Here is a 23,315-nt window from a genome sequence, read left to right as displayed (position 1 = left end):
AATGTCCCCATTCTGTACCCCTATGAGAAAACATGTCTTATTGTACGATGTGTATGGATCATGTTGAATGTTACAAACCAAATTACCCCTCGTGACAATAAAGACTTTCACATCTCATCATGACAAAAAGAAGAGGTCCCAGCGAACATCACATGAAATCAGTCAGAGATGCTGCAGCATTCAGTTTCCTCATTTTATAAAGTCATTTCAGGAAAACCTGACTTGTGTAGAAGTGACCTGCTGCTGGTTGTCTCTGAGAGCTGAAAGATGAAGTGTGTGTCAAAGCAGTGAACAGTGATCTACAGTGAAGTCCACACTGACTGATGTGGGTGGAGCTGTGGGGGAACAAGGAGAGAGAGACACACAAGGCCAAACCCCTTTCGGCCGTAACAGAGGTGTTTTGGTTGTAGATGAAAATGTTTTCAAAGTGACCTGAGTCTGGACAATTTTAGGTACAGCAGGTAATTCACCAGTGGAGACACTTTAGTCACAGCGGACATGACAGTGATGACACAAATGTAGCTGGTTGTTTTCACAATGGATTCCGTCTCAGTCAAGTGTCTCAGTAAGATGCTTTGACAAAATGAGACATTATCTATGATCAGTCAGAAGATCTGTCTGTGCTCTGCTGCTGTTGGGACAAAGTAAACTTTATCAGCACTGGCAAATATTTAATTAGATGGAATTAGATGAAAATATCCTTTTATCTTAATTATTTTGTCAAACCTCTAAGACTCACACAACGCTCTAAAAATATATTATTATTAAGGTGTCTGTCTTTATTTCTTTATTTATTTCTATTTAATTTATCTAATAAGTGTCTTGTTAAAATTGTCCAGCTTTATTGATCTCTTAAAGTGATTTAATCAACCTCCTCTCTGTCTGTGTGTCTCTCTCTCCAGAGGCAGAGCAGAGCAGCAGTCCCAGTCGTACGGGAGTGGGTTCAGATCAGGAGGACAGTCGAACCACCACCATGGGTACTGTGATGTATCTTCTATGTGTTAAATACTTGCTGATTGCGCATTTTTCCTTATCATTTTTCATTTTGTTCATTTGTTTGTCTGTCACTTATCTTCTCATCAGTTCAGTCATTTAATTTTATAAGATCTTAGGGTGCTCATTTCTGTTTCTAGATTCTGAGCATGAAGAAAAATGTTTCATTGTTAAAACAAAACGCACACATTAAAGGGACATTGTGTAACTTCTCCTGTTATCTATTCATGAAAATCGATTATTTGGTTCAAAAGTCTGTTCTTCATTAATCAGTAATCCCCCCCATCAACAAAGTGAAGTGTTCCTTTCAGCTCTGAATGAGCCGTTCATATCATTCATATCTACATGGAGCGGGTAAGCTCGGTGCTGGCTGCCATGTGGTGTCGCCATGTTTTTACGTTCAGTGGCAGCGTGACGGTAGGAAACCACGGAAACTCAGCGGAGACACCGGAGCTGTCGGCTCAGGTCGAGGTGGCGTCTGTGAAAAGTCACCGCGGTAACGCAGTGAGGAGGAATGGAGCGTTACACTGATGCTGCATTCACCTGCAGTCGGGCAGACGGCCATCAGTAACAAACCAGATGTCATTTTAGTCACAGAAGTCCAGAGAAAGCCGGTAAAACGTGGGTCAGGTAAACAATACCACATCGCCATGACAACATATTGTCACGTGTATTGTTTTGCCTCGTGCTGACGGACCACTTGTTTACATAGAGGCTTGTTTATGCCGTTACGTGCAGCGGCTGTCGTCCGTCTGCCGTCTGCCCAATTTCAGGTGAATGCAGCATGAAAAATACGATTGAGTTGGTTGTGATATACAACCGCAACGCTAGATGGGAGTAATTCCTACACAATGTACCTTTAAAGACAAAAGGGAAACAAAACACAGTGAAAGACAAAAAAAACCCCTCACACACGCACACACTGTCTAACTCCTGGTGTGTTTCACAGATGGTCCTGAGTTCCAGGAGAGTTTTGTGACATCAGGAGTTTTCAGTGTCACTGAGCTGGTCCAGGTTTCAAGAAGTAAGTTCTTGTGCATCACATGACACATGAGACTTTTACATCAGACGTCCTAAATGTAGAGTCATTCAATGCTATTTACAGTGCTGGTCCAGGGTAACAGTTAGCACATTGAAGGCATTGTGTTACGTGAAATTAATTCTAAGTAAACCAGTCAGGTGTGTATTTGCGTGGTGTAAATGTTGTGCATGTTGACATCAGGTTTTGGTTGAGTCTTTCCATGTGAGTGTGAGCAGGTTGAGTCATGTAGATCCGACCAGTGTGATGTGTGATGTGAACACATGTTTTGAGAGTCTGATGTTCAGATCGTAACCACAGTGTGTGTGTGTGTCCTTCCCTGTGTGTGTAGCTCCAGTCGTCACAGGAGTAGGACCCAGTTTCTCAGTGGGGGAGCTCCAGGGTCATCTGGCCTATGACCTCAACCAGTCTGTCAACCAGCCAGTCAGCCTCAGACGATCACTGGCCAGCACCTCATCCAGCGGGTAAACACACACACACACACACACACACACACACACACACACACACACACACACACACACACACACACACACACACACACACACACACACACACACACACACACACACACACCGCAGTTTACTACAGGGATGCAAACCATCACATTTTGGCAGAAATTGTGACTTTCTGGGTTGTAAAAGACAGAAAACAGCTGTTCATGCTAATTTTGACTATGTAGTAATATAAACATTTACTAACTTTATCTGTTTTTATAGTAAAGTTGAACTTTTGTTTAGTTATGATCTTGTTCTATGTTATTTTTTCCCTCATTAAAGCTTAAAAACTGTTTTTGTACATAATATAAAAGAGAGTGTGACACGTTTAAATAAGTAATGTTTATTTATATAAAACCTTTTACAATTGACTACTTAACATCATAAGGAATCACAAGTTCAAGATGAAGAAATAATTGGTGGTGTCTGTCATCAAGCTGCACATTGTGTACATCATGTGGTGTTAAAGCACCTGTCCTGTGTCATAATGTGAATCTCAACAGTGGAATCAGTGAAGCTCATATTATGTAAAGTAGGTTTGTGGGGTTGTCAAAGTAATTATCAGTGTTGAGTGCTCTATTGTTTAACATGAGCACCGGGCTCCTCTACAGCTGATAACATCGATTCAGTCACAATCTGTCCTCCTCCTCCTCCTCCTCCTCCTCCCCTACATCTATCTTCTCTCTTCATCAGCTGCTATCCCATCATGACCCCCTCCCACTGCTCCAGGTTCAACTGCAGCATTGTTAGAAACAGTGCAGTGTTTGAAACAAATTAACTGGAGAGCTATTAACACTGGTCAGACTGCTCCCACACACCATCATGTGCACACACACAGAGAGAGAGAGAGCTGATTGGGCAGGTGGGCAGTAACAGTGAACAGGAAGTGGGGTATTTGATGACAAGGTGAAATGTGCACTTACTACACATACATACATATGTTGGTATGCAGTGATATAAGTCATACAGTAAATGATTGTACTACTTCACTTAAAGGTTGTCTAGAAACCTATGTGTTGGCTCCTCTCAGCGTGAGGCTGAGGGTCATCTGTGACCTTTGACCCCAACGATGTCAGCGTGAAAAAGTGACAGTGTGAAGTTTGAAAGATGTGTCCACTGGCCACACATTATACTAACCCTGACCTTAGTTCTCTGACCAGGAACTAGGGATTAAGGGTCATAGACATTTTTGCCATGTTTCTTCCATGAACTCACCCAACTGCACTGTAATGTGACACTCAGTAGATGGTGGTTTTACACTGAAATACTCAAAACTAAGAACTTGAATGTCTGAGTGCCTGTGTCTGTGTGTCTGTAGGAGTAAACGTCACAAGTCTGGCTCCATGGAGGAGGAGGCTGACAGTCCAGGAGGGGAGTATTACCACTCTCCTTCCTCTCCTGCCAGCAGCTCCAGGAACTGGACCGATGACATGGAAGGAGGTAACAGAGCAACAATAAGACTGCTGTGTGTTCTGGGGGTGATGACTGAATGTGTTACTGTTACACCCTGCCGGCTCTGTTCAGCAGCAACAGCAACAGTTTTGACACTGATCACCATAGGGACAACACACAGTCAATCAATCAAATTTCATTTATATAGCACCTTTCAAAGCAAAATTACTAAATGCCATTCAAAGTGCTTTACATTTTGATTGAAAAAGTATATATATATATATATAAGAGGTGAAACAAGAAGAATAACATGGAGACTAATGCACGAAGATTAAAAACATCAATAAAATATAGCAATAGTAAAAAAAATGTTGACAACTTTTGACAACAATAAAATTTAATAAAATAGAATAGAATAAAATGCAGGATAGAAATATAGGGCAAAATATAAAAAACACTCAAAAGAAAGATAACAATAAGAGAGAAAAAAGTAATAAAATAGAAGAATGTAAAACTGTAAAACTGACAGAACATTAGTGTAGTCAGGTGATGTTTTGGATCATTAGTGGACAGGTGGACTCAGAGGTCTACCTTTAAATGGGTGAATGCTGAGGGCCCAGTAAATAAGGGGCCCAGACCGGTCAGGAACCAGAACCACTATTTACAACCAGCTCATATCTGCAGCACTGTAGCGATCCGGCTGTCTGGAGCTCTGGGACTTTTCTCACCGGTCACGGTTTGAGCAAAATGCACCACAATGCACACAGACTGTCTGGTGTGTTGTGTGTTGTGTGTTATGGTTGTGTGATTTGTTGTGTGGTGTAGTGAACTACATTTTCCATTTCATTTTTGTCATTAGATTTTTCAACATTTTGTGATCGTATTAATATCATATTGTGTGTGTGTGTGTTTCAGGCCTGTCTCCCCCAGTGAAGAAGACAGAGATGGACAGCCCCTCTCCCCAGGAAGACTCACCAAGAATGGGCTCCTTCACTCAGCATCATCGGCCAGTCATAGCAGTTCACAGTGGTCAGTAGCGCGCCGCACACAGACACACACACACACACACACCTGCAGATTTAACAACATGGTTTATGGTATGGAGGCCTCAGTACAGCAGATATAAAATCATCATAAAATGACCTCATCAACTAATTCTAACTTAGTTGGAACACTGTTATATCACATAACTTTGACACAACCCTGTCCAACCTACAAGTTCACCTGCAGCATCTCTACGTAACATGCTGCAGGAACTTACTGAACTGAGGGAGGTTTTCTGTGTAGATTTTGGTTTAAGACTTTAATTAAAATGAATTATTTACATTTTAAATAAAAAGTAAGTAATAATCTTTTAAAGAAAATATTATCTTAAGTGATGTAACTGAATGTCTGTCTCCTTCTGTCATCTCAGGTCTTTCTCGGAGTACCCATCCCTCCGCGTCTCTTCATTTCCCGTCATCCTCCTATTTCCCTCACGGAGCGATCCGATATCCTCCTCACCTGGCCCAGGACCCCCTAAAAGATCTGGTCTCATTGGCCTGCGACCCGGCCAATCAAACACCCAGCTCAGTGAGTACAAGCACTCCAAATACGGTTCCCTTCCTCCACAGCTTCTTACAGATTGTTTAAATCTTTGCTGACAGGTGATGGCCCACAACAGAGTTTTACTTATTTACTTCTGATTTTGTCAAAGTGCAGAAAACTAATCAGAGCCAGCTGCAAGGCTTTACTGCCAAAATGTTCCATTAATGGACAAAGAAAGTAAAAACTGCTCCAACCTGACAGAATGTAAGCCAGCACAGTGACAGTAAATGAAGCATGTTGGTTAAAATCTGTCTTTAAATATAAGTTATGAACTTCAAGTGGACTATTACAGGGGTTTCCAACCACCGGGCCGGGGACCGGGACCGGGCCGTGGATCATTTGGTACTGGGCCGCAGAGAGAGAATGAAAATATATATAATTGTTTTGTCTAATTTACACTTCCAGTCATTTTATTTTGGAAATGTTGCCAATTCCGTCGGTGCCTCTTCCCAGCACTGTACAATTCACAGGCAGGTCCACAAGCACAAAAGAGTAAAAAAGCACACGACACCGGAAAAGACTCAATAATGAGACGACATACAGTAAGACCTGACGACTGCCAACAAGATGAAAGCTGCATTTAAAAGAAAAAACAAAAGTCCTGTTTAACTTAGGGGTTCCAGGGTATCCGCGGGGTCTTTTTTTAGTATTAAAAGGTGATAAATCAAATTTGGGAAAATTAAGACCCTTAAAAAGTATTAAAAAGTCTTTTCACGACTTTTTAAAGTCTTACATTTTTAAGGTATTTTTTTTCTGAATTAGCTGTCCAAGAGTTTGAGTCCTAAAAAACACTGTAAAAGTGTGTGAATTTATTCATTTTAAAAACCAAAGATGAACCGGTACATGAAAAAGAAAAGAAGATTGTTGTTTTTGTTTTTTGAGAGTGGAGCAATGTGCAGTGGAGCATTTGTTTTTTGATAAACTTTGCCTTTGATTTATTATCCTAGCCTATTTTGAATTCTGTTGTATCATAGTGATCTATAGACTTTATCACAAACTAAAACTGTTAAAACTGTCACTGATGTAAATGCTTACAGCTTGAAGTGGCGGTGAAAAATATTGAGAAGGTCTTGAAAAAGTCTTCAAAAGGTATTAAAATTAACTTCAACATTCCTGTATAAACCCTGGGTTCATTGCATGTGATAAGTGTGGCGACCACTTCATCACTTCACAGGAAACTTCAAATCTCCCTGTGTTCTTGATTAAAGCAGAATATCCTGAGATCGCCACAAAAGCACTGAAAACCTGCTTCCATTACAAACATATTATGTTTGTGAAGCTGAGTTTTCCTTTGTCTTGTGTTTGTTTTGTATTTATTTATTTGTATTTATTTTTATTATTTTTTTGCCTTGTTGTTGTTGTAGTGAGCTCTTTCTGCTCTTGTGTTTGTTATATGTTTTCTGATGGAAACTAATAAAAAGTTGAAAAAAAAAAGAGTTTTGTGCAGAGACAGCAGCAAAACGAGATGACAGAGTAGACTGGACACAGGGAACACCATCACCCCCTGATGAGTGATTATATATTATTATTTTATCATGGTGAGTTGTAACAAAGAACATAAAACCATGTGACCGGCTACAATCGTTTTTATATTCTATGTGTAATGTAAACAGAAGAACGTACGTACGCCCCCAAGCCACCGGTGAACGGTCCGCGGTGATAAAAAGGTTGGGAACCCCTGGACTATGACATGAAGCAGGGAACAGGCAGCTGTGAAGTGGTATCTGAAGACTACAGGACGTTTCCACTGCTGCTGCTCTCGTTCCTTTGGTGCAGGTTTACATTCGTAGAGCTGGTCTGATGAAACCTACTGTAACAGCTGCCTCTTGTGGAGAATCTGAAGCCTGCTGGAAGTGAAGATAGATAGATAGATAGATAGATAGATAGATAGATAGATAGATAGATAGATAGATAGATAGATAGATAGATAGATAGATAGATAGATAGATAGATAGATAGATAGATAGATAGATAGATAGATAGATAGATAGATAGATAGATAGATAGATCAGCTTTATTTCGGTGTCACTCCACAACACACAATAAAAAACCAGGCTTTGGCACATTCGTTAATGCAGTGTTTGCCAGCTAAAATTACACACAATTTATTCATATCATCAAGATCATTAAAATTAAAATAGCGCGAATGTTCGTATAAGTAACACAGTGCAAAAGAACATGGGCTTCTGATTCAGTGAACGACAGAGTTTGTTGTTGTGATCTTCTGTCCTCACACAGTGCCGATACACACTGTGATGCAGTGATGCACCTCCTCTGAATATCTGAGAATAGATTTAGTTCAGATGTAGTTTATATACTTCAGGAGAGCTCTGACCAGCTCCAGAGTTAAAAGTGGCAGCACATGTTCTCTGTGAGTAAATCCAGTTGTCTGTCTTTATTTCTAGCTCAATGGCAGTAACCAGATTAAAGTGCCCAGTCACTACATCTCCTCTCAGATGTTGGCACCTCCCGGACCAGCACCCTCCCTGGCTCCTCCATCCTCCCTCACCAGGCCGACGCTGCCCGCAGAGTCCAAGGCCACCACCACCTCCTCTGACGGGGGAGCAAACTCACCCACATCACCCAGTAAGTGTTCAGAAATACTAACAAACACATGACATATACATTTATACGTGGCCTTCTGATGGGAATAGACTATTTTGAGAGATGGCAGTGCAGATGTAAGATATCACAGTGTTAAATATAAATACTCCTGGGTGGTATTCCAGACTGGTAGAGCACATATTATAAAACTGCTGACAGAGTTCTTACAGTTTTATATGACGTTAATATATGAAACCATAAAGTTATACATTTCCTTGATCAGCAAATCCCATGAACGGGTCCAGCACAACAACAAACTGCTTCTACAGCCACTTCGTCTGTGTGTGTAGACTGACACAAACATAATGTAAAGTTATAGCTGTGGAGTGGGTTCAAAAAAAAATTATGAGATCACATTATCACAGCCACAAATTAGATTATTTTATTTACATCTAATGCATATTAAGGGTCAGTGCCATAATTTGTGTGTATTCAGCACATGAGTTCCTGTGGCGTCAGCTCATTACACAGTCTGACTTCACCCTCGGCGCAGCGCAGCTGAGCTGGCACAGTGCAGTGGTCTCTGTGAGTTCACCAAGTTTAGAAAATGTAAAAATGAAGTTGTGACCACATGAAAAAGAAAGTCAAATACTAATAATCGTATAATATAACAATCTTTAGGACATTTACGTTACTAATTTATGAGATGTCAGGTGTCAGATGATGAAATAAAATAAAAAAAGATAGCCTAAGGCATGTGCTGTACCTCTGACTAAATCAACTGAAAATATCAAAATATCCCTAAGAGCTAGTCGTCATTACCAACTACTAATAACTTATCTCACCATGCTTTTAGTTGTGACCAATGTGACCAATGCAGAGAGAGTGACAGGTCCAGCAGCTCAGAGGAGAGCAGGTGGAGGTGGAGGTGAAGTACTCAAAATGTTCAATGTGGGATCAAAACTCAGAACAAAGCCATCGCACTGACTGTCAGTTCAAATAACACTAACACTGTCCCTCTGATGAAAATAATATGTTCATTCCAACATATTATTGCTATATTTTTATTTCCAAGAATCATTTTATTATTTCATCATCTTTAGTTCAATGTATTTATTAGTTCAGATGTCTTAAATATTTCTGGGTGATTATCGATACAGAGAGTTCCCCTGCTACTTGGGAATCGATGCTAAAACTGTCATCAGTCCTGTCCTGATATCCAGTCAGGTGAAGGTGATCATTTTTATGTAAAAAAAAAAATGAAATATGTAAATATAAGATTGACATCGGTATTTGAGTCCACCTGTGGTAGATTCGGCTGATTGGGCACACACCTGTTCTATACAAGGTCTCACAGCTGACAATGCAGAGCAGAGCAGAAACCAAGCCAGGAGCTGTCTGCAGAGCTCAGGCTCAGGCTCAGATCTGGGTCCTGACAGCACAGTGACCTCCATCCTTTTGATATGGAAGCAGTTTGGAGCCAGCAGGACTCAGACCAAACTGATCAGTCAGAGGAGAAGGGTGTGGAAACACAGTTGTGATGTAACAACACCTTAAAGTGCCAGTAACTTGCATTTAGTATCACTACCTGAGCAGAGAGCGAGTCCAGGAACCAGAGCAGAGGCAGAACCTGTGACTGTGGATACACATTACAGTACATAGTGTTTAAGTTAACAGTAAGAAACATAATATAATAATAGGAGTGTCCAACTTGTGAATATGACTTGGCATATTTGCCTGTTCCACAATCTGGAATACCTCTCAGGTCTATTTGGTCCAGAGTCAAACACCCAGGGACACTGAGTGAAAATATGAACGGTGTCAACACAGGCTAAACCATCCGACATAGTTCTCTATAGCAGCTCCTTTGTCATATGGAAATATTTTGTTAAAAGTTCCTCATGCTACTTTACAAGTGACATTTTGAGAGATATAAATTAAGAGACTGATGTTAATAACACGACACCCTCAGCATACTCGGCCCCTGGGACCCCCCCTGCCAATCGCTCCTCCTTTGTTGGAGTCACCCCTCGAGACCCAGGTGGACTCTACCAAGCCCAGGTTAGTATGGTTTATTTGACATTGTCAAGTTCAGTTTAGAGGGAATTCAGATGACCATACAAAACCCAGATAACTGGAGGATTAAGAGCCTTCAGGATCAAATCAGTTCCCACTGACTCACAGCGCTACACCTGCCTGCCATTTGATTATATTATTAATATTTTTATACTATATTATATCCATTACATCTCAAATTTGGGTCTCTCCTTTTGTTGAATATGATTCTCACTTAGCTGCTCTTTTATTATTCATGATTCTTGTCTTTAAACATTTTCTCATCCCGTTGTCACTAAATGACTGACACTGTTAGTGTTGTAAATACTCTGACATAACATCTAAAATCTGTCTGACAATAAAACATCACTAGTTGGCCTCTTCAGTCTAAAAACAGGGTTGAGCTGTGAAAAGGCTTCCTGTCAGGCAGCTGTGAGGTAGGAGAGTGTAGCAGGTCAGTAAGGGAATCCAGACAGGTGATGGATTAAAGGAAAGACTCTCAGTGAGGGGTCGGGACTGAGACTCTGAACTCCACCGGGGGGATGAAGACGATGATGGTGGAGATCACTGTCGGTCCACAGCGTGTGATTCAGATCACATGATTCATATTCATATTCATCAAACCAGAGTTTATCCTTAATTGACGTGCAGACGTGAGGGCGTGTATTGAAACTTTGTCACTTCTCTTCATCTTGATCACTTCCTCTTGTCATCTCATGATTAACAATGGACATTAATGACCTAACTGTGTGGAATCTCCTACATCTGTTATGTTTCTACTCTCATCTATTCAGATTTTTCCTTTAATTCTTCACCTGACTGTAGCTTTCTGCAGTTCCACAGGGTAAAGGTAGAATATAAGTATACAATATACTCTATGTTGATAACAAGTAGAGCTGGGCCATTGGTTTGGAAGGTGCTTTTGCTGCTGCATTGCAGTTTGACTGCTCTAGAAACAGCTCGGCTAATAGCAACAGCCAGGGTCTCTCTACCTCTCTCTCTCTCTCTCTCTGTCACTATTTGTCACAACTTCATACATAGTGAGATAAGTTGTTATTATAGTGTGTTATATATAACCATCTCTATCTATACTGGCTGAGAGATCAGAGGAGATGAACATTACCTAAGTGTATCATCAGGTCTGTCTATTGTAAAATGTCAGGGCCAACCAGAGTTTTCCATGTTGGGAGCGGCTGCTGCTGTTGCTGTTGCTGCTGCAGTGACTGTGACATTTCACTCTGATGTTTCACTGCCTGTCTGTGATCTCCAGAGAAATAAATCATCTGTCTCACAGGGAGATGTAGGAGCTGCGTTTATTTATGATCGATGACCAGAGATTTCCCACAGTTTATAACTAGACTTAAAATATCCTAAAGAGAAAAACGATTGTGACTCAACTTCATTTTGTAATTTGATTGTTTGTCTTGACATGATATGATTGGTGGCCACATAGAGGCTGTGTGCACTTCCCTGTGGACTGAGGCTTTATAATAAAACGCACATGGCCATCTACCAAGAGACAATATAGGACCTTTAAACAGTTTTATACGTATGAAGGAATGCCTGCACTCACACTGAAGTAGTCTTTATACATTAATATAGGCCAATCATAAAAGCCCACACAGTTATTAACTGTTTTGCAGTTGTATACGTTTACATTTACTTTGATGGCATTAAATGCTCTGATATAGACATGTGTTAATTACCAGTGATGAATGATATTTCACAATCTGCCTGATGATGTCACAGTGAATTGTAAATGTCTGTGTTTCTCTTCCAGTCCTGGTATCTGGGCAACTGAGTGAGCTGTGGAGGAAGGGAGACTATCATGGCGGTGCTGTCCTGGAGGAGAGGAAACAATGTTGTCCAGACGTTGCCAGAGGAAAAATATATTCAGCTTTGTAGAAGCATAATGTGCAGTCATACATATATATACATATACAGTGAGGTATATTTATATATGTGTATGTGCGTGGAAGAGGCAGCCTGGATGGAAGAAGTGCGCTGCTCTCACTCAGCCATTTTGCAGCCCCAGAATGTACAACGCTCTATGACACTAAACGGTTCTCACGAACGGCCACTGACCGTGAGTCGCGATCTTCATGTGGAAGCGATGGATTGATGCAGATGTCTGGTTGGTCCAGATGAACTTCAGACCAGTAACCAGGCCTCAACACACCAGATCCTGAGAAGCCTATAACCTAACTGTGTCCCCCAGGATGAGGCCTGTTGCCCTGGGATGGATGTCAGCCTTTACCCCTGCACCCTGGATCTCTACACTAAGTCCAGTACAAGGCCTCTTCCCTGGGACAGACATAGACCTCACCCCCCCCCCCTCCACCCCCCTCCTCAACACCCAGAATGCCCCCTCCGCTGCAGGTGCTGCTTATAATATATGCAAATAAGCCTCCCTTATTTTCTGAACCAACTAGAAAGAGAGATCTTGTTGTTAATATGTAAAGTTTCTTTGCACTTTTTGATATGTTGTTGATAACGTCTGACGAAAGAGTTGAAATGACGCCGTTTTTTTCTCTCTTCCCACCAAAAGACAGAGGCTTTGTCTTTTTTATTGACAATCATCAGCCTGAAACCATTAAGTTGCTTTGCGAGGATCATGTTTTTAAGACTGATTGTGCTTTTTTTATCAGAAAACAATGAGTAATAGTGGAATATAAGAGCTATATTCATGCCTCCTCGAACACAACACACAATGCTACAGTTGGAAACAGGTATAGAGTTACCAGTACACACCGGGCCTCTAGAGTACGGAGGCCCGGCGTCTTTAGCAGAGAGCATCTTTTTACATGAATATCCTGCTGCTTCCTTCCCTTCAATTGCTGATCATTTTTGTCGCGACCGTACTCATCCAAACGGCCCAAGGCTCCATGTTTGGAGGAGACGTGCACCTGCCAGAAGGAAACGGCTCAGTCGAGCTGAGAAAAGACAGAGACACGTTAAAACCAGGATCATGTGGCAGCATGGCCAGCTGTAAACTGGCTCCTGAACGCAGTGTGTCTGAAACTGTAGCATCCTGTACGTGTTTGTGTGTTTGTGTGTGTGTGCGTGTTAGTATGTGAACATTGTTCCTGCATTTTTCCGCACTCATCCCTGCTCTGCTTCGAGGAGATGCTGTGTCGATTTTGTGTGCGTCTCAGAGAACACAGTGACGGGTTTTGTACTTGTGTGTAGATTAGAGAGAGAGACGAAGGTATTTTACACTATGGTTACGTCGAGATTCCTTTTTGAGAAAAAGCGTGGTGATGTTATCAAGCTGGAGGGCTGCAGTGTGTTTTTTCTAAAAGTCGTTGGAGCTTATGACAACAGGTCATGTGCGTACTGACTGAAACTGAGCACAAAATCCAGGTTACCTGTCCAGCTCTAGAGCGACTGGTGGTCTAGAAGGTTCTGCACTGTGTAGCTAAACCTGGGCCGGGTCGGTGGTCCAGGCTGGGGTGAGCTGGAGACAGATGGAGGGCAGGCTAGCCACAGTGTTGCCAATGGTAACAAATCAAGCATTTAAAACCAGAGTGTATTGGTCATGATCTTCATTTCTGTGCCCAGTCATGACACCGTATTTGCATTACGGCTTCACAGTCTGTTTCTATGTGGCTTTTCACAGCTTCGTTTAGTCAGGAATCTTCTGAAAGGCATTTAACTGCTCAATGTGCATTTTAACTTTTTTTGTTTTGTATTTGAATCCTCTTAATATTCGATAAGCAACATCTTACAACCACTAGTTCTCACAATAGAAGTAATAAGAGCAACATGACAGGTCAGTGGAAAGGAACAACTCAGTCATGTTTGTGCGATTGTCAAAGATCTGAGTGCAGAAGCAGAAAAAGAATAAAATCCCAAATCAAATTTGAAAATGATTATAACAGTGATATTTGAACAGGCGTAGAACATCTCGAACATAACATTGATTCAGTGATATGTAGACTAATATTTTACAAATGATGCCATACTTTAATTTCCGAGGCTTTGCAACTACACAGCAGTGTATTTAAGTTTGTTACCTGGGGATGTGTTCAGTTAAAGGACTGGTGTTTCTGTGTTGAGGTGTGATCAGATTGAATGCCAAGCCAATTTTTTTTGCCTCACATTATTCACTATGAACTTGACCACTGGAGGAGCGTTTTTGCATTTGGTCCCCAGAGTTCCCATGGAAACAGGGAGATAAAAGTCAACACATTATCCTTTCACTTGGAAGTGTAGTCAGCAGCAGTTTGCATCTTGTGAAGATGTCACTCTGATCTCACAGGTGACTGCAGAGATAAGAAAGTCCTCCAAGGCTGAAACCAAAGTTTTAATTTCTTTTTTTCTTTTTTTCTTTTTTTTGTGCAGTGAAGCTGACGCACGTCCACTGTGGAAACTTTTAATTGCACTTTGGTTTTGCGCCAAGGAAAACATTTAAGGTTTGAAGATGCAACCTTTTGGGGGGAATTGATCATGTTTGACTTTTGCTCTAAAGTTTGAGGTGAAGTCTCCCAGAGAGCGACCCAAACAGCCCGGTAACTCACTGTACAGACCCTCATTAGCCTGCACCACCTGCATGAGGAGTGGCTGTGTGTGTATTTGCAGCTCAGACTCACCAGTCGCAGTCCAGTCGGATGTTTTCCTCCAGTTTGTCCTTATTTTTAATCCCATGTCCTTGTGTTTATGCTGAAGGTGACACAGTCTCAGCTCACACAGAGGCGTCTCCATGTCCCGCTGCCTTCACGTTACACTAGGTCTCTTTGGCCGCCTAAAAATTAGCTTTGCGTTCAGTCTGACCACGGGTGTCTGTGTCTTTTCCTTTCCCAGGATTTGGGGTCAAAGTTGACGACAGTCAGTGCCTACTGGGGGTTCAGATTTTCTACTGAAGGTGCTGATATGAGCTGGGTTTAAGGTTTAAGGTTTGGTTAAAGTTGGCTTCAAGCTGATGTATACTGCATGGTGCTGCCCTGGTCGCTGTGCTGACCTGAAGAATGCATGGCTCAAACTAATGATACCTCTCCCTCAATCCTGCTCTTCCTCCTACTCCTCCTCCTCCTCCCTCTGGACTCTGTACTACACCAGAGGGCAGTGAATGGAAGGGGTTATCTCTTTCTTTGGATTTTAATAATTGCCCTGTTGTTAAACTTCTATTTTGCACGATATATCATAAAACACATTATGTGCCTTGCCTTTAGTTAAAGAACAATAATACATTATGGAAAAGTGATCATACTTTTCATGGTACAGCTGGTAGCACTTAAAAAAACGACAACAAAAAAAGCTGCATGTGTGATTGCTTGACATTAACCAGTGTAGCAGGTAGACAGTTTTAGGTTAAACAGTGGCAATGAGATACTGAGATGCTCACCTGAGTGTTTCTCAGTGAAAACTTTCTTTAGCTTCAGCAGAGGCTGGGACAGCTGCTGTCCTCTGCGTCCATCCAACTAAACACAGACAGCTAATTTTTACAGTGTGGCATTTTGGGAAACACACATCTGCCATCATACTGACATTAACGACATTTCTCTCCACTGGAAACAGTGTGAACAGACAGGATTTCGCTGAGCTTTTGTGCTAAGTCGAGCTAATATAGGCTACATCCCACACCTCACCCCAGTTATCCTAACTCAAGGTCCATTTACTAGTTTTTGTGGCTTTAACACAAAAACGTTTGATCAGCTGATTGAGTTGGCTTAAGGACTTTGATTACATGATAACAGGTGGTTCTGTGTATAAACCCCACAGCACCAGACACAAACACCTGTTAACAAGGTCAATATGTCATTTCAGTATGTTACAGCTTAACCATCTCCATGACAACTGAGAGAGCCCTGAAACAGCTTGCAAATGAACAATGAGTTAAGATAATTGTTTGACGTTTCTGGATAAAGAAATGAACTGTAGTTCCCAAAATGTTGGACTGTTCCTTTAAGTGATGATTCTTCAGTCACATAACCAGGTGTTGATTGCACTCAGAGCCGATCTGCTTCAGTGGCTCTGCTGTTTAAAGCTCAAGTGTTGTCTGACAGGTGTGTGTCTATGTGTGAGTGTGTGTGTGTGTGTGTGTGTGTGTGTGGCCTGAGCTGAACTGACATTGACATCACTCACACCAGTATTTGAAATAATGTGTCGTCCCAAAGCGTGGACTATTGTGTTGTAAGTGAAGGGGGGTAGAGGTTATGGTTACAGTTCTGGCCACCTTGGATCTGAAAACGGCACTTTAAGCAAAACCATCGGTTCTGAAAGTGAAGCGTGGCTGAGTCCTGCATAAATGTTCACCATACAAACAAAAGCCATTTTCCGAGACTTTGCTCAGTTCTGACGGACACAGTGTCAAACACGTGGTAGTATTTATTACAGAGGAAAGTCTTCTACTATATTGTGAACATTTTGTGAGGAGTTCAGCCACTGAATCCAATCTGATGTTAAACATCTTAAGGTTTGGGCTGCAGCTCTCTGATTGGCCCAGAGAACACCGTCCATTTGCCTGTGTGATGATCATGTGATAAGATGTCACATGGCCATGGATGAGTTTGAGTTTTATATGAATGCATGCACTTAACACTATTCTTACTCAACTTGGCTTTTAGGTTATTTTGAATTATTTCTTGAGTTGTTAACATTATGTTGCTCGTAGGATTATAGTTTGAAACACAGCAGTGTGTATAAAAATATATGTACAACGTGGACTCATAAAAGAGATGTATAGAATTTTTTTGTCATGTTTGTGCTTTTTATTTCGGCTCTCTCGGTGGCCAAGCCGCTGAAGGTGGGACCCATGAAATGGGTGGGCTGGTGGTAAAGTACAGCCAGGAGAGAGATGATGAGTGATGAGGGGAAGAGGAGAGGGAGACAAGTGGAAGTTGAATTCAAGTGAAGTGGAAGAGTGCATACTGTATGCTCTGCCAAGGCTGCACAGTCCTCTAAATGTGTTATTTTACTGAGAGACAGTATTGAGAGAAGTCTGACTGGATCACAGGGATTGGTACTAAAGTCGTGCTGATCAGCTGTTGTGAGCAGCGTCTTTAGAAAACCTCAGTCCTTTCTGAAAATGCTGCAGCTGTGTACTGGAATGAATGAATGAATGGTGCAAAAGTTGCACACCGAGTTATGACCGATTTAGTGTTTTTCGGCTGCAGCGGGATCACATGACAAATGTCCTGAAAATATGCAGAATCACTTAAGTTTGTGTGGATCAGTTAGATTAAGTTTAGTTGCAGAAATGGCAGAGCAATTAAAAGAGCAAATGAAAAAAAAGAGCAGAATACAGTATCTACAATGGCTTTGTCTTAACTCAACATTCACAAGTCAGAAGTGATTAGTGAAGGTTTTCTCCATCCCAGCGGTCCACAGCAAAGATAATTAGATGCAGTTCAAAGTGTGTTGGAGCTGAACAGATGAGAGCAGAGAGGAGAGCGTCACCGTGTGATGGAGCTGATGGAGAGTCTGAGACACATGATGGCGCTGTTGCTCCAGACACCTGAAAGTGATTCTGGCTGTAGTAATGTCCTAAATAATATCACCATGGTAACACACCTCTGACTATAACCAACAACACCAAGTATGAAGTTGGACTGTGATACTGACATGTCTGCTGCTCTACAGCAGCAGCTTAAATGCTGCTTCCATGGTAAAAAAAAAAAAAAAAAAAAAAAAAGCCTGTGATGGGACTGATGTGGTTCGCTGAGCTGTGATGTGTCTGTGGTTAGGTGCTGGTTGCCTAGCAACACTAAAGTCCAGCAGAGAACTGTAGGTGTTACATAAATGTGGATAGAAACATGAAACATGACATAAATCCTCCTTGAATATATTAGCCTACTCTTTTGATAAAACACATTCGTCCGTTACTCAAAAATTCAAGATGGCTGCCTGCCGTGTCTGGCCATTTATTCCATCCACTGTTTTCTCAAATGAACAATTGGGTCATACATTTAACACTGTAGGAGGTGACTGCTGACTCATGCAGAACTTGTGGTACATCATTCATTAGTCCATCGTCGGTAAAGAAATCTGTGGTAAAGTGCATGTCTCTGTCTCGTGTCAGAAATAGCAGCCATCTTGAACTTTTAAAGACTACTGCAGTTTTCTGCTGCACTGTGCAGGAATGAGAGGGAGGACCAGCTGTGGCCCCAGACAGATGAAAACATGTTTAAATGAAGGCAGAACACGATGGAGGACAGGTCAGGTGTTTGATCACTCCTGGAGTGTGGACACAAAAACGCCAAAGCAGAACCCTCAACCCAACACAACCAAAAACTGAAGCCAAAAACGTCCATCCATCCATCCACCTGCGAGTGTAGGTAATGCAGTGAAGGACTGTGGTAGCTTTGTGGTTGTTGTGTCTTCTCCAGCTGCTGACCAACATGACTGTGCATATTTTACTTTGTGAATCTTAATACTGTTTCATATTGTCTGTCAGAGGCTCCAAAATAACAACAGATTTCAAGTCAGAGAGGACATATGCTCTGTTCGAATGCAGGTTTGTGTGGCCGGTGTGTTTTCAGAGTGCGGTCATAGTTGGGGTGTGTGGCTCCTGGCGGTCAGGAGAGAAGTCTGACTGTTTTAAAGTGTGAGCCCTTCATTTCTACTTCTCCCTACTTCTTCCTCTCTGTGCTTAACTACAAATCTGACTTTTCTAGGAAAGCTGAATAGCTTCCACACATAACACCAGCCAGCTGAGTGGAAAACTAATCCACAGCGTGTGTCAGCCATCTTGGCTCAGCTGACAGTGTTTTAAGCTTGTGCAGTGTTACGTCTCCACATGTATTTAAAGGAGACATTTGATTAATTCAGGCAAAACAACAGCACCAAGCCAACATGCAACAGTTAAACAAGGTTCAGTACCATGTAGTTTCACTGTTGCTGACCCAGAGCCCATTAAAGGTCCCCTTTCTCAAGTCAAGAGGTGACAATAATGTGTTTGACACAAAACAGCCTCTCATACAAACCTCATCACTTCGTCTGCTCCCGTCAATTAAAACCAGCAGGCCGTCGGCATGGAAACTGAAAAAAAAAAAAACCAAAAATGATTTCAACAAGCAGTGCCTGTCATTTGACTGCTAGTTTCATTTGAGTTCTTTTGTACGCCGTGCTTTGCTGTACATTTTATATTCAAACGCTTACATGGTTATGTGACACATTTCAGCTTAGGGGTTGGTGCTGCTCAGTACGGAGAACATCACCAGTCCCGGCCAGCGCAGATGGGCGGCAGGGCCTGAGGTGACAAGCCATAACACAAGCCACAGAGCTGAAGTAGATCTAGAGGAAACACTGACTGTCTGTGAGAAAAGAGAAAGTTCAGTGGATTCAAGGTTCAGGGTGAAAAATAACAAAAGCAGCTGAAAATATGGTTGTAAGACTCCACAAAGGGTACAAAAATTCCTAACAACAACTAAATGGCAACTTTATTCTAAATGACAGTTGTTTTTATCCACCATTTGCAAAAAAAAAAAACCTGCTAAATGGGAATTAGCATATAACTGATCATCACAATATTACCACTTTAATATTGTAGTTGTTGCATCAAACTTGTTGCATCCAACTCCCATTTCACATGCTGTTCATCATCATGTTGTGATGGGTGAAGCATCAGACCAGACACATGACTGAGCTCTTAGTTTAGCTTTAAGGAGAACAGCTGCTGCTTAGTATCAGTCAGTTGTATTATATTCAGCTAATACTCAGTTCCACATCATCTATCATCAATTAGTGATCAGTCACAAGTCAATTTAATGACCTACATAACAAAAACGTATTGCTTATGTTGTCTTACCTTTCGGGATCATCTCATCATCATCATAGTATTTTAACATATCCGACACCATTTCATTATCGACTTATTAGTTAACCATTCATGAACTAATTCTAATGTCATCCTACTCAGGATTTTATGTACCTTACAGTTGAGTGTTACGACCATGTCAGTCTGCCTAACTCGGCCTTCTGTGCAGTGTCTCCAGTGTAGATGAAGTCACCACTGGATCCTCCTGTTGGTTCACAACACTGAGCTGGAGGTGCTGAAAACAGTAAGATATAGTAGCCTAGGTCATGTCTGTGAGAAGTTCCCTCTAGATCCTCCTTCACTCTGCGCTACAAACCAAGTGCTGTTCTGAACACTGTTTGCACTGTTAGCAGAGGAGGGAGAAAAAAACCAAACCATGTCTCTGGACGACTCTGTTAAGATGCATATTAATCACAGCTGCTTCATGACTGTGATTGGTGGCTTCATGTTCCGTGTTACGTGTTGTGAGCACTTGAAACAGTTTGGAGCCGGTGGTGATTCCTGCTTGTTTGGCCGAGCAGCTGCAGTTGATCAGGTCTCTAGCTGGAGGCTGTGTGAGGAACAAAGGGACTGTCGGATATCTGAACAGCCGAGTTTTGGGGAGTTGTTTTCATAGAGGGCTCTTTTCTATAAACTATTAATGTGACTCAACACTCGACCCTACTGCTGCTGTTGCCTGAAAACCTTCTAACTCCAATTTGTCCTTCCTTTTTTTGCTGTTTTCTTACTTGAATTGCAACGAGTTTTGTTTTTACTGGCCCTTCAAACCTCTCTGTAACTCAGCCTCGCAGCAGCTGGAAAACTTTTCTTAGTTACTGAAAATCCGATTTTGTAGAGTTTTCCTGTGACAGTGACGCCATATTGATTCTTCTCTGTATCTGTGGGTATGTTGCTTCTGCACACCGTTTACTCCATGTGCCGAAGACAGTTTGTAATGAACGAAAGAGTTGTTTCTCAGAGAACATTTTAATGCAGTCTCATATTTTAAGGATTTTTTTTTTCTCATAATTTTTCAGATATTATAGTAAAGGACTGCTTTGCTTGCTTCCAGATATATATCCCTTACATCAGAGAGAGCATAGGCATGAACAGCTTTCATCAGTTATTGCATGACTACAGTCCGCTCAGAGTGCAGTCCCCTCCACATTAGATGAACATCATCAGGTCATTATGATCTTTGCATAACACTAAATCTTGATCTGGTCTTCATTAGTCTGTTATTTTATTTTAAACTGGAACACCTCATCAGTGTGCATTATTATGTACCATGTTTCTGCACAACGCATTAAAGGTCACAGTGTTTCCTGTCCAACTTAACCTGATGCCTGAAAATCAATGAGAAACATGCAACACTGCACAGCTCTCTGTCCCTGTGACAGAGGGTGGATGAGGAAGAGTCTGGCTGTGTCGGCTCTCATGTGTTCCAGACGGGGACTGACTGACATTCACCTGGGCCTCTGATGTTCACTGTGGAAAGGGCTGCTGATCTGGACCGGATGTAGTTTGTAGCAGCTTTAACAAGAGCTTTAAGTACTTTTTTCCTTTGGATGTTTTCAGCTGAAGCAAATGTCAATAGTCAACATTTATTTGCATGATGTAAACTGTTCCTATTAAAGAACATTTAGACAGGGACAGGAAATGATGACTGTGGTATAGTAAGGTCAGAGGTCAAGTTCAAGGTTGGACTTTCTGTTCCTGTTTGAATGTATCATAATTTGAGTGACGGCTTCCTGAACCAGTGTTTCTGATCTAATGTTGTTCATCTGCTGTGGGGGATATTAACATCTTTGATAATATGTCATTATAACCATATTTAGCCATTGCTATCAGCTAATGCTGATGAAGTCATTACTGGAAATGAGTATGTTTCTCTATGCAAAAATATACCATTAATAAACAAGCTATACCACAACTCAGCCCACAGACCTCCTGTTTGTTCATTTCATTTCTCTCAGCTCACATCATGACAGGACTCTCATGAGGTTTTCAGACACAATACAACACCACAGAGCAGGGCCGTTGCTAGGAATTCTGGGCCCCCTGAAAGAATACTAAAGTGGGCCCCTGACTTTTCCACTTTTTTTCTTAGACTACATAATGTATTATCATTTTTTATTCAGCCTACTTTGTTTTGATGCTAATGCAGCATTACTATGAGTATTAGTCAGGGTCTTATGCAGAATAATTCAGTCATACAAAGATTTAGACGACTGGGGTTTTTTGTGGGCCCTACTGGGCGCTGGGCCCCTAGAATTATCATCATCTGCCACAGGGGGTCGTGTGTCTCAGGTACAGGCGAGACATGAGGTATGATCCAGTCACAGCAGGCCTGCACAATACGCACAAAAAACTGAACATACTGTGATTATTTTGGCAGAAACAGTAACATGCAATGGTTGCTAATGCATTTCATTTTCACTGGAGAAATGAGCAAAAATAAAGTTGACCAGATGAAGGGGGAAAATTAAGTGACAAGATATGAGAAAGACAGAAAGAAACTGTGTTTTACTGTGTATGATGATTCTAAGAGATGGTAAAGGGAGTTAGAAAGCAGAACCACATAAGACTGAGATTAAGTTGGTCTTGAAATGAGGAACTTCACTACCTCCGTAAAGAAAGAAAACACTGCACTGACTCAGTAGAATTTTAGTTCAGTTTTTATGTGAAGCTATAATCACATTTGAGCAAATACACTGTAGATAGTGTTCACACAAACCGTCCATTGTTACAGGCATCCTCTCCAAAATCATCTACAGAAGCCTCCATAATATGTAAGTCCTTAAGATCCAAGTCAAACCATTCAGAGTTCATATTCCAGAGTCAGAGTGTATTTGCATATAGTTCACATTCATTATGTGACCCAGTTCCCTTCAATGTTTGGGATGTTTACAGGCGTCTCACTGTTTTTTCAGTGCATAAGATAGTTGCCAGAATTGCCTCTAGGCGTTCACACACTTGGGTGTGTGCTTTAACATGCAAAACGAGTTTTGCTTATGAAAGTCAAAGAAGCTGTTGTGGGCTTAAGATAAGAAAACAACCGTTAGAGACAAAAATCACCAAAACAACCAGGGGGGCCATGGTAGACCCCCATTACTGATGACAGAGGAATCAGAACCAGAATCTACAAAATCCCCAATCCTGTCCAACAGATCGAAACAGAGGTGGTGTGTGTTTGTCTCTGTGACTAGTGTCCAGAAGCCACAACCACCAGTCAACCAGAGAACAGGGTGTGTTATTACTTTAGTCACCGACTGTGATGGAGGAACCAGGACAGAGATGCAGGTGTGGTCAGGTTAGGTAAGTGACAGCAGGGACAGGTGAGCAATGAGCATCCTTTGACTTATCCTCACACAGCTTCATTAGAGTCCACATTTTAAAATCAAAAACAAGTGTTCTCTCACAAGCAGCAGACTGATCAGTTCATTTGTTAGTAAGTATATATTTTGTGCTT

At 41.5% G+C, this 23,315-nt stretch overlaps 1 protein-coding gene across 4 annotated transcripts in view; it reads left to right on the top strand.

The window, feature by feature from the left end:
• The window catches only part of nfic (nuclear factor I/C), a 47,689-nt gene extending 27,844 nt beyond the window's left edge, over window positions 1–19,845 (top strand). For 2 of the 4 annotated variants that reach the window (XM_083970970.1, XM_083970968.1), the window contains exons 5-12: window positions 903–977; window positions 1,943–2,017; window positions 2,364–2,496; window positions 3,848–3,969; window positions 4,837–4,950; window positions 5,336–5,493; window positions 7,914–8,094; window positions 11,888–19,845. In XM_083970970.1, coding sequence (XP_083827096.1) covers window positions 903–977; window positions 1,943–2,017; window positions 2,364–2,496; window positions 3,848–3,969; window positions 4,837–4,950; window positions 5,336–5,493; window positions 7,914–8,094; window positions 11,888–12,012 — 983 coding nt within the window. In that variant the 3' untranslated portion in view covers window positions 12,013–19,845. Of the gene's footprint in view, window positions 1–902; window positions 978–1,942; window positions 2,018–2,363; window positions 2,497–3,847; window positions 3,970–4,836; window positions 4,951–5,335; window positions 5,494–7,913; window positions 8,095–10,024; window positions 10,114–11,887 lie in introns of all 4 variants that reach the window. The other 2 variants (XM_083970969.1, XM_083970971.1) reach the window with 2 other exon arrangements.
• Window positions 19,846–23,315: the final 3,470 nt, after the last annotated feature.

The sequence above is a fragment of the Trachurus trachurus genome, assembly GCF_905171665.1.
Source record: "Trachurus trachurus genome assembly, chromosome: 4".
Taxonomy (NCBI): Eukaryota; Metazoa; Chordata; class Actinopteri; order Carangiformes; family Carangidae; genus Trachurus; species Trachurus trachurus.
Note: the sequence above shows the minus strand (reverse complement) of the source record. Positions and strands in the feature narration are given on the sequence as shown.